This window comes from Lontra canadensis, unplaced genomic scaffold, assembly GCF_010015895.1.
Source record: "Lontra canadensis isolate GAN:19392208 unplaced genomic scaffold, GSC_riverotter_1.0 scaffold86, whole genome shotgun sequence".
In the NCBI taxonomy this organism is placed as follows: Eukaryota; Metazoa; Chordata; class Mammalia; order Carnivora; family Mustelidae; genus Lontra; species Lontra canadensis.
Window position 1 is genome coordinate 7,439,162 of NW_022631080.1, and position 12,085 is coordinate 7,451,246.

General features: G+C 41.0%; 1 protein-coding gene and 1 pseudogene across 1 annotated transcript in view; both read left to right on the forward strand.

Annotated features, from left to right (window-relative positions):
- OTC (ornithine carbamoyltransferase) overlaps positions 1–12,085 on the forward strand; it is a 60,118-nt gene that overhangs the window by 17,319 nt on the left and 30,714 nt on the right. The window contains exon 4 of the mRNA XM_032883150.1: positions 5,673–5,760. Within this exon, the coding sequence (XP_032739041.1) occupies positions 5,673–5,760 (88 nt within the window). The remainder of the gene's footprint in view (positions 1–5,672; positions 5,761–12,085) is intronic.
- On the forward strand, positions 9,033–9,179 carry LOC116882647 (annotated as a pseudogene).

Genomic DNA, 12,085 nt, shown 5'->3' on the forward strand with positions numbered 1-12,085 from the left:
AAATATCCTTGTAATTAATAGCCAGAGAGAGAAATAGGACATTAAGAGCACCCAGAAGCCCTCCCTTGTATCTCCTTCTAGTTGCTACTCCCCCTACCAAAGGGTAACCATGATCCTGGTTTCTCACACCACAGATTCCTTTTGCCTGTGATGGAGTCATTCAGCATATGCTCTTTTGTGTGTGGTTTCTTTTGCTCGGCACTACGTTAGTGAGATGTGCCGACGTCACTGTGTGTAGCTGTAGATCATTTATTCCTCCCCCACTCTGTGTATACGCCTGCCAGGCAAACTGTGCAATTCTCCTGCGTGTCTACCGATGATTATATTCTTTTATTGCAAATTAATTGAGCAGATAGAGGGATACATTTATTAATCTCGGTAAGTGCAGTAGCTGATAGAAAAAACGCACAAGGCATCCTAAGAGAGGGTTCTTTTCATTATTTAACTTTGGCATTTCACTTTCAAGGAGACAAAGAAGCTGATGCTTTCCAAGCTATTTCAAATGTATCATCTTTACGAAGATGACAAAATAAAAAATCGTGATGCTATTCTGCAGGTATGAAAAAGAAGCACAGGGAGACTCATGGCTGCCTTAGTTCTGCCACCAAGAGCCCTCAGAGCCCTCACATTTCTAGTGCATGAATTCTATTTATACCTTTCCTTCCAAAGCTTGCACGGATCTGTGAGGGAAAGAGCAAAATCAGATGTACACTTATTTTCCCAGGCAGAAACCAAGATATTAATAGAAGAAAATCTTTGTTCAAAAATATCCCACACGAATGCATAAACAGATGACAGATAAAAGCAGACTTCTATGGATGAAGGGTGAAGAGAGAGGCGAGCCCCATCCCTCTGCCCTCCCCTCCTTGGCAATGGTGGCTCCTGGAGGCTTCTCCAAATCCCTGATGCTCTCCAGAAGCACCTATCACCAGCCAGGTCCAGTAAGCTGGCAAATGCTTGACCTGCGCTTTTTAAACTGGGGTCTGAGGCTCCTTTCTGACCAGTGACCACAATTGCAAAGGAAATTCCTTCTCAGAGGCAATGTCCCCCTATCTTATCTCCTTCGAGAACTGCTGAAGGCTTGGACTCCCACTTCTTAACATTTTCTATAACCGCTCTCCCTACTCCTATCTCATAAGCCCAGGCTTGAGGTGAATCTTCTTTGTAGCTCAAAGAGGAAAGTGAAAAGGCAGCACCCTAATCCTGCATTGTTACAGCAAAATAACTTTTAGTCAAAGTAAGAGTATGACTTGGAGCAGACCTGCTGAGAGGTCTTAAACTGTTTCAAACCTCCCTCCATAGTTTCCAACCCTCAGTGACATTCAGTTCTGTACTAGGCGTACAGTAGGTGCACAATAAATACTTTCTTGGTAAATGTGCGGTATTCACATTTGTTTAGGTGATGTTCCCCGTTTAGAAACACATTAAATACTCAAGAGTGATTATGGACTATAATCACTAAATTCCCATCAGTCCACTTCTCACATAATAGAAAATTCTGTTCTTTCTGCTAATAACACTAGGAGACGTTTGCAAATGAAAAGAATGGGTCCCCTCCCTAGAGTCAAAATCCCCCCTACTTTCATTCAATAAGGATTTGTTGAGTCCTTACTATGTACCAGTATGTATTCTAGGTTCTTGAGAGTGATAAATCAGTGAACAAAACAGAGGAACTTTCCTGCCTTCCTTGATCTTGTGTTCTAGTGGGTACACAGACAATAAACAATAGACATAATAAATAAGTGGATGATACAGTATGATGGAAATAAGGAGAAGAATGTTCCTGGAGCTGAGGGCAAAACATCTACTCCATTATTTGAACTTGGCTTTTGCTCTGAGTGAAATGGAGAATCTTTGGAGGGTTTTTTTTTTAAGACTTTATTTATTTATTTGACAGAGAGGGAGAGTACAAGCAGGGGGAGAGATCACAGGTAGGCAGAGAGGCAGGCAGAGGGGGGAGATGCAAAGGGACAGAGAGCCAGATGCAGGGCTCAATCCCAGGACCCTGAGATCATGACCTGAGTCAAAGCCAGAGGCTTAACCCACTGAGCCACTCAGGCACTCCTCTTTGGAGGGTTTTGAACAGAGGGATATGATCTAACTTCCATTTTAAAAAGCTCTCTTGGACGGCTCTGTTGAAAATAAACTGCAGGGGTTGGGGGTGGAGACAAGGTAGAAGCAGTGAAATCCATCAGTAGGTAGCATAATACATGGAGGCAAGGGCAAAGTGGTAGCAGTGGGAGGGGGAAGTAAGAGGGGTTGTGGATATGTTTTAAAGGGACAGCCAAAAGATTTCTGATGTATTAGGTAAGAGAAGAGACCTTAAGGATGACTTCAAGGTTTCTACCTGAGCAACTGTAAGCAGGATGGACCAGGTGGAGCAGGATGGAAGGGAAGATCAAGAGTTCAGCTTGGGAAGTACTGAGTTTAAGAAGTCTGTTAGAGGGGTGCCTGGGTGGCTCAGTGGGTTAAAGCCTCTGCCTTCGGCTCAGCTCATGATCCCGGTGTCTTGGGATCGAGCCCTGCATCGGGCTCTCTGCTTGGCAGGGAGCCTGCTTCCTCCTCTCTCCCTGCCTGCCTCTCTGCCTACTTCTGATCTCTGTCTGCCAAATAAATAAACAAAATCTTTAAAAAAAAAAAAAGAAGTCTGTTAGATACATGAGCAAAGATGTTGAGAAGGCAGTTGGTTATTAGTTTGGGGTATGGGAGTGAGATTTATCCTAGAGATATTTGGGAGTCATCACCATATAGATGGCATTTTAGGCCATGAGGCTGGATATGATTAGAAAGGGAATGAGTATAGATGGAGCGAAGAAGACCAAGGACTGGGCCTGGGGGACATCAAAATTATAAAGATTGTCCTGGGCAATGTGTGAGGAAGTTTATCAAGGAGAAGATGGTGAACAAATTTGTTAAATGCTGCTAATTCAAGAAAACTGAGAACTGAAATGGCCATTGGATGTATCATTGGTAAGTGATGAAAGGAGTTTTGGTTCAGTGTTGGGGGCAGGCAAAGTCTTATGGGGATAGGTTTGAGGGAAATGAGAAAAGAGAAACTCAAGAGAGAAAGAAAAAGCAAGGTTTTGCTGCAGAGGGAGCAAAGAGTTAAAGGGTTATTAGCAGGAGAAATAGGGACAAGAGAAAATTTGCATTTGTTTTTTATTAATGAGTGAAAAAATGAGAAGAGAATTTTTATGATGAAGGTAATGTAAGGGAGAAAGGGAAGAATTGCTAGAGCAATGTTCTTGAGTATGCAAGAAGGCATGGTTTCTAGTACACACATAGGATATAAAAAGATCATCTATGCTTAATAGGAAGGAAAGCAGAATATATGGGTACAGATGCTGGCAGGTGGGGAAATGGGTGGTGGAATCTGGAAGTTCTCTGATTGCTACTGTCTTTTTAGTGACCCATGAAGCAAGGTCACCGGCTGAGTGCTGGCTCTACTTTCCAAAACATATGAAGACTCCAATAACTTTGTCATCATTTCAGGGGCTACCATCCTGGTCCAAGCTATCAGCTCTCACCCAAAGTTTTGCCAATGGGTCTAGGAACGGGTGTCCCTGCTTCTGCCCTTGCCCCACTACAGAGGTTGTATTAAAACATAAGTCTACCATGTGACTCTTCTGCTCTAACCCTCTAAGGGCTTTCTGTCTTACTCAGACAAAAGTCAAAGTTGTTGCTTCCTCTCTACCTACCTTCTGCAACCTCACCTCCTACTACTCTCCTCCTCACATACTCTGCACCTTCCCTACCAATCTTCTTGTGCCTTGAACCCACCAGTCATGCTCCTTTCTAAGGACCTCGGGACATTCTCTTTCCACCATCTGGTATGTTTCAGTGTGGCTTCCTTGACCACATTCAAATTACAACTCATATTCCTTCCATTCCCTATCCCCAGCCCCCACTCTATTTTTCTTATGACACTTAACAACATCTAACATACAACATATTTAATTAACTCATTCAGTTTATTACTTGTCTCTCCCCATTGGAATGTAAGTTCTATGTAAGCAGGGAATTGTACCCTGTTGTTTATAATGTTTTCCCCAGTGCATAGAGTATCACCAAACACATGCTTTTAGAATGAATGAATAAATTTCAGAACCATGCTGCGATGCCAAGGCCTATTATGATCACTCTACAGAGATGAAATGTGCCTTCCACCAAAATTTGGTTTGATTGTTGATGGTGAGGATGCCACACATGTACCAGAAGGGTATGAACAGGTTTGTTACTCACATAATGTGGCTTTCTGGGTAGGGTAGGACTGTGTCCCATGCTGGCCTTAGAGTGGCATTAGAGAGTGGAGAAATGATACTGGCCTGGATGTGGATAGGAGGTAAGGTTGGGGTGAAGATTCCCATGCACAGAGCAGGCCTTGTTTAGTTTGAACCTCCTGCTAGTGCCAAAGGAAGGAGCATGTGCACTTTCTGACTAGCTTGCCCAGATACAGGGTAGAAAGAGAAGGAAGTGTGATGGTTGGCTTTACAACTGGTAGTAGTTAAACATCATAACTGGAGTCAGACTCTTTACTACAGGACCCATTGCAAGTAGGATCATTACTGTGTTTCATGTTGTCTGATTTTACCTGGGATGTAGCACAGCACATCTGCAAGGGATCTTAGGGCTCTAGGCCAGTTGCCTGATTTTCCAGATGAAGACTGAGTCCAGCTCCACTATATTGTCCTGTCTTTGCAAATTCCAATGTAAGTCGGCTCAGGGCATGGCTCCCCTGCGGCAAACCCTAGGGGTACAAGTTCTTAAAAACATTCTTGAACAAGGTTTTAAGCTCTTGATTCTCAGAATCCTTGTCTCTAAATTCTTATATAGAATATCTCCTGTACTTTTGTTAGAGTGAAGGTTTCAATGGAAGAATGTTTATTAAGTGTCAGCTTATGGCAATGTTCTGTGAATAGCCATTGCTAGAGTCGGAACATAGTACCCTCTAGCTAAAAACCATTTGGTTTGGACATATTTAAGCCAACACTCTTAAACAGTATAAGATAGGTAGGATATAATTATTTCATTCCATTTCAGAAGGAACTACTTACTTCCTTTTTTTTTTTTGACCTACAATTTCTATCAAGGTATAAAATAGTCCCATTACCCTATAAAGTTCACCAATGCTCCTTCCCAGCTACTCAACCTCTCCAGAAGCAAATGCATTTTTTAATTTCTGCCACTGTCTGGCAATTTTGCCTGTTCCAGAACTTCATATAAGTGGGATTATACATCATCTACTCTTTTGTCTGTAGCTTCTTTCATCTAGCCTAATGTCTGTGAGATTGATCCATGTTGTATGTATTAGTAGCTCATTCCTTTTTATTACTGAGTAGTATTCCACTGTAATCCACAATATCCCACACTATAGTTTCTTTTCCCATTTTCTGGGATGAAAATCATCATATATTTTAAAGAACCAAAACCAGGCATGGCCTCCAAAAGGGAATGATGCCCCATTATTGTCAGGTTCTTAACAATAGGGAGGAGAAATGGGTACATATCTGAAGGAGAGTTGAGGGTACAGAATTCCCTAGCAGAGACGATAGAGAGTTTTAAAGATTTTGACTTTTCAATTAAGATAGTGCCAATTCCTCATAATTTTGTTTGCTACTTTGGTTCTTTTTTTTCCCAAAAGACTATTTCTTTTTCTTTTTCTTTTATTATAGGTTTTGCACTTCTGGGAGGACACCCTTGTTTTCTTACCACACAAGACATTCATCTGGGTGTGAATGAAAGTCTCACGGACACAGCCCGGTTGGTAAATCTTCTCTTCAAAGCTTATTTCAGAAGTGGTGAATTTCAAAAAGAAGATATACTTCTCTTTAAATAAGGTTTTTTTCCCCCTGCTCAGCATCCTTTGTACTGTTCTCTGTTTCCTCCCTTCTCTCTTTGTCTGATGTTCCGAATGCTTCTCCCTTCATCCTCTGGTCACTTTCTGTGGTTTAAGATACTTTTCTTCTTAGAAATTTGAAGAGATTACTGATTATAGAATTTCAAACTTAGAGAAACTTAGAAAGTGTCAAGTGTAACTCATATTTTACAGTTGAAGAAATAGATGTCCAGGGAAACTGACATGGTCAATGACTCATAACTAGTTAGCATCAGAGCAAGTAATACTATTAATAGCTAACATTTATTGAGCATTTAATATGTGTTAGGCATTGTTCTAACTCATTTAATCCTATAACAACCCAAATAGATTGGCATAAAGAGGTGAAACAACTTAATTAGGAACGTACTAGCTACTATAATATAAAATCTCAAAATGTTGGTGGCTAACATAGTGTGGATATTCCTGATTGGTAAGACAAAAGAATTTATCTACCCCATTTGAATTGCTAAAGAGATTTGAAATAACTCATCTTTAAGCCTTTTAGTGACATTATTTCAGATGGGACAACGTTAGTGTTAAGAAGTGCTGTGTTCATCTTCTGGACGCATGGAACTAAAAGAATAAGTAAACATAAATGAGTTTTTCTTCCAACTATGCTGCCACTGACTGGGATTACATTTGCCTAATAATTCTGGTTCCACAAAAGTAAACTAAACTTTACTCAAAAGCAAATATTACAAGCAGGTTAAGGGATGAGGCCCAGGGCACATCCAGGAGAGAAGTTTTAGTGGGGATTTGCCACAGAGAACCAAGAGAACGATGGTGAGTAAGTCCCGTGTGAACTAGTGGCTGGAAAAGAATAAAGCTAGAGGAATAGCTGAGCATCCAATAAAGGGTTACAGAGTGCAGACTGGCTATGAGAAAGAGGTCAGGACCCAGAAATCAGTGGAGTGGGCAGGACCCTAAAAGCAATAGACAAATAACCAAGCATGGGTTGAAAGCTGAGAATGAGTATAAATGTGTTCTTTCTGTGCTCGCTCTCCACACAACAATTCCCACTGCAAGTCCTTAGTTAGAGGAGCTCTACGCAGATCCTGAGAAAAACAATCTGCTCACAAGTTCCAACATAATTGGAACCTTTTAGTCTATATAATTAGCTCCACTGCTACATGGATATATGGATACATAAATGTGGATCCATAGAATTAATTCTGATCATTCCATCTTATCCAAGAGTCTGAATAAAAATAATAGCTCTTCCCTAGAAGGTGGATTTCTTGTACTATTATATCAAAATCTTTGTAAAAACCTTAAAAATTACATATTATTGGCCTAGTTTTATAGACAACAAAAGCATGACTCAGAAAAGTAATGGAGCTTAGCAACTAAGTCAGCATTTAGATCATGCTCTTTTTTTTTCTTTAAGGTGATGCTGTTTTGACTATTCCTACCACCTCTTATATATAGCCCATAAGAGTGGCAGTGAAATACATTATGGAAAGCATTGGCTTGCATGTCATGAGGTCCCCAGGACCACCCCATGTTTGATGATTCACTAGGAGGATGCATGGACTTAGCATACAGTCATAATATTCACAGCTGTGATTTATTACAGTGAAATTATGCCAAGCACAATCAATGAAGGAAAAAGGCACATGTAGCAAAGTCCAAGGGAAACCAGGTGCAAGATTCCAAGAGTACTTTCCCAGTAGAGTCAATCAGGACACCTTTAATTCCCTTAGTAACAAGTTGTGACAATGCCTGTGAAATGTTGCCAACCAGGGAAGCTCTTTAGAGACTCAGTACTCAGGGTTTTTATTGGGGGCTGTTCACATAGCATCCTCTGTTTGACATGTACCCAAATCCAGACTCTCAGAAGGAAAGCTGGTGTTCACTTTAAACCATATTTTTTGTAAGAAAAAAAAAATTAGGCACAGTAAGCCACTGTTATCAGTCCTGGAAACCCTCTCCAAATCAAAGTTCCCAGATGCCATCCAAAGGCCAACATTATACGCAGGCCTTTCTTCAGAAAAAAACCCAATTATTTTATTTTATTTATTTATTTGAGAGAAAGAGAGTAGGAGGGTGGGAATATCGAGAGGGTCTCAAGCAGGCTCTGCTCCACCCTGAGCACTAAGCCTGACACGGGGCTTGATCTCGCAACCCTGAGATCATAACCTGAACCAAAATCAAGAATCGTATGCTTAACCGACTGAGACACCCAGGTACCCCCATGCAGGCTTTTAAAAGGCTACCAGTCAGGCATGACTTGAAAATTATAAGGCTTGAGATCTAGTCCAAGCTTTGCCACTTACCTATCACTGTGACTCATAAGTGAAAACTTCCCTGGATCTTAGTTTCCTTTTCTATAAAATAAGGGCTTTCTGATCCTTAAGGTGCAATTTATACTCTCCATTGCATGTGAATGGATTAGGTATCAAGCGGTTGTCTTTACACAGAGGTGTATCTCAATGCAGAACTCTAGGCCCCATACTCAGAAATTTTAATTCTGCAGTGAGAGCTCAGATCGTTTTCAGGAATCTATAACAAGCTCCTCAAATGATTCTGCTGCCTGGGTGGCTGGACCATACTTTGCAAAACCCTGAATTAGAAGGCTCTGTAGTAATCTTGGGGTATTGTGCTGTCAATCTATGCTAGAGTGTGAGTGAAGGGAATGGTAAAGAAGGGATAGCTAATAAAATATGTATATGGTTTCAAGATAACTGATTGTGAAGGGTACATTGATAGTGGAGAAAGAATGATTTCAGATTTGTTATTCTTAAAATATATGTGGGTACATTAGCAGAAGCAGAAAATTGAAAGGAGTTTCTGCTTTGGACAGTAGGTGCTAGATTAGGTATTAGACATATTGCATTAAAGGCTGAACCTCCGATGCAAATGTCCACAAGCCACTGGAGATAGACCTTGGATGAAGCTGAGAGCTGGATAAATAGAACCATAAACTCAGTGGTAGAAAATGAGCTCCAGAATTTCCTTGTGGGAGAATTGCAGAAGGCTGAACCTTGAGGACAGGTGCAGTCAGGGAAGGCAGAAGGAAATACTTAGGGTACAAGGAGAATAAGCATAGTGCACTAACAGAAGAGGCTGAAATGAGCAATGGAGACGTCAGAGAGGGGGGCACAGTAGCTTCTACAGAATCTGACTTTCTTCTATGAACCCCATTACTGCTTAATCTGCCAAAATATCTGACAAACAAGATATGGCTGAAATTCAGAAATTCAATAAATCTAAATTGAAGAAGGCAAGAGAAATCCACTGCCTTTCACAGAAGCAATTGAATTGGAGAAGCAAGGAAGTGAATCTTAATGACATCTACCCTGCCAATATGCAGCATACAATCCATAGCAATTGCCTCCTTGCTTTTTGTGGAAATCCAACCTTGTAAGATGCAAAGAGATTGGATGATGTTTAAATGACAGTGCTGGCCTTTTCAAATCAAGAAGATGGTGCACACCTGACACTGATTGATGGTGTTGCTTCTCCATCTGCCTGTCTGGCTACTTTGGGGGTCCGGTGAAATGAAAACAGTGACTGCCCATTGATGAAAGGAGAATGTAAAGGGGAATACAGTGAATATGGCAACAAGGAAAAAAAAAGGCAAAACTGGGCTAGTCTCCTAAAAGCTGTTAAGTGCAATTTCTAAATTGTTAATTATTTAGTCAAATGATTTAATTATTTGTGTATTCAAAAATATTTATTGAATGCCTAGTTTTTCTTCCAGGAATTGTTTTAGCACAGAATAAAATGCTGATCAAATCAAACAAAATCCTTGTTGGAAATTATATTTCAGTGGGAGGAGGCTTTCACTAAACAAAGCATGAATAGAACAGCAGGTTGGGATATGTCCTATGACGCAGCAAAAGCAAGGTGATCTGTGGGTGGGGTGGGGCTGGCTTTAGATAGTGTGGTCAGGAAAGGCTTCTCTCCAGGGAGATGACAGTTGACACGGACTGAAAAGGCAGAGGCAGGTATGCAAACCTGTGGGAAAAAGCAGTACAGACAGGAAAAGCTGCTACAAAAGCTTGAGGCAAGAACAAGTTTAATGTATTCAAGAACAGAAGGACAGCAAGCAGTATTTTAAAATTTGCAAGTAAACATATTTTAGATATTCAAATAATTTAAGAAGTACCCTTACAAGTTAGTCCTGTTTCAGCCACCAAGAGGACCAAGAAGTACCCAAATACACATCCAAAATAAAACGTGTTGCTCTTTACTTGACTACAAGAATTAAAACCTGTCCACTCTTCAAAATATCGTGGGTAAATTCTCCTTAGCTAAGTCTGAGTTCAGTATTGTGTAATCTGAGGGTGCTAATGGGGAATAGGGGCACACTGAGGTGGAACTGTTGGCTGATATTGTGGAAGAGCTGGTGTGTCAGGGTCCCCCAAATCACTCCCAGGTTCAAGAATTCATTAGGAGGACTCACTCATAGGACACAATATATGGTCATACGAATGGCTAAGATCCATTACAAGACAAAACAAAACAAAAACAAAAACAAACAAACAAAAACCTATAAAACAAAACCAGCAAAGGGAAAATGTACATGGGGCCAAGTCCAGGGTAGACCAGGCACAAGCTTCCAAGGGTCCTCTCCCTGTAGAGCCACACAGGACATGCTTAATTCCCCCCAGTAATGAGTTGTGTCAACACATGCTAAATGTTGTCTATCGGGAAAGCTTGTTAGAGACACAGTGCTCAAGACTTTTTTTGACAGCTGGTGACATGGGCACCCTCAGCCTATTATAAACCCAAATTCTAGAATCCCAGAAGGAAGGGAAATGTTCGGTGTAATCCATAGTGTTTATAGGTTTTAGGCAGTGAGCCATCCTTACTATATCCAAGAATGATGGAAACCCTCCAAAAGTCCAAGTTCAGGATGCCAGCCAAGGGCCAACCCTGTAAGTGGGCATTTCAAAGAGAGCCATCTTAGGACTGCTGTGTTAACTCATGTTTTGCACCACTGGGCTCTCATCTCTTATGGATTTTGCTAAACGTCCTTGACCTAGATACACTCTAACTGGTAAGGGAGTATATATTGTACCCATGGAAGGATAGCCTCAAGATTCGAACTGTTTCCTCAGTTCAGTGTGGATCCCTATAGGGCCAAGCTCCCAATAGACAGAATTAATCATCGTTCACTTCCCTCTTTTGAAAAATCTCTCTTAGTAATTCTTTTCCATCCCCTAACATATCACAAGACACACAAAATACATATTCTTTCATTTAAACTTGCTTCAGACTTGAGGGTGTTTTCAGATTTTGTCAATTCTCTGGTACTCTACTGGGGTTAAGAGTTGGGCAATCTATTTTTGCCTTCACTCTGGCCTTTATCCTTTTAGATGTAACACCAGAAGTGACACCTTAGCATGACTGAGATCATGGATTCCTTGGAAGTTTAAAATTGGATGGAACTTCACCACGGCAGTAGGACATTATCTCTCCAGGTTCAAGGCTTTCTGTGTCTTCCATAATGACGGCTTGTTGGTGCCTAAGCTCTGAATCCGCAGTTGAAAGGGGTATAATAGCTTCACCCTCATTTTCGCTTTCATACAGCACCTAGTGATGCAGCTTCAGGAACGATGTGTATGAAAGGCTCCATAGAAAACCAGTGTAACCTTGTTCTACTCTAACTACTTTCCCTATAGGTGTAATTTACTTATGGTGGAGATTACTAAAATGTGTTCCACCAATGTAAAACTAGTAGAAAAGAAAATCAGCAGAAACCACTGTATTCGTTTCTTAGGGCTGCCATACAAATGACCACAAACTTGGTGGCTTAAAACAATAGAGATTATTTATTTGCTCACAGTTCTGGAGGCTAGAAGTCCAAAATCAAGGTGTTAGCGAAGACATGCTGTGTCTGAAGGCTCTGGGTAGAATCCTTCCTTGCCTTGCCTAGCTTCTGAAGGATTTTGGCAATCATTGGTGTTCCTTGGCTTGTAGCTACATTCCTCCAAATTCTGCCTCCATGTTCAACTGGGCATCTTCTCTGTATGTCTTTGTATCCCCTCCCCTTCTTATGAGGACATTGGTTATTGGATGTAAGGCCCACCCTATTCCAGTGTGACCTCATCTTAACTCATTACTCCTATGAAGACCCTATTTCCAAACAAGGTCACATTTTGAGTTTCCAAGTGGATATGAATTTAGGGGACACCATTCAACCCACTACACAATCACACATCCACATGCCCCTGCAACAGCATGGAAAGGTTTCAAATC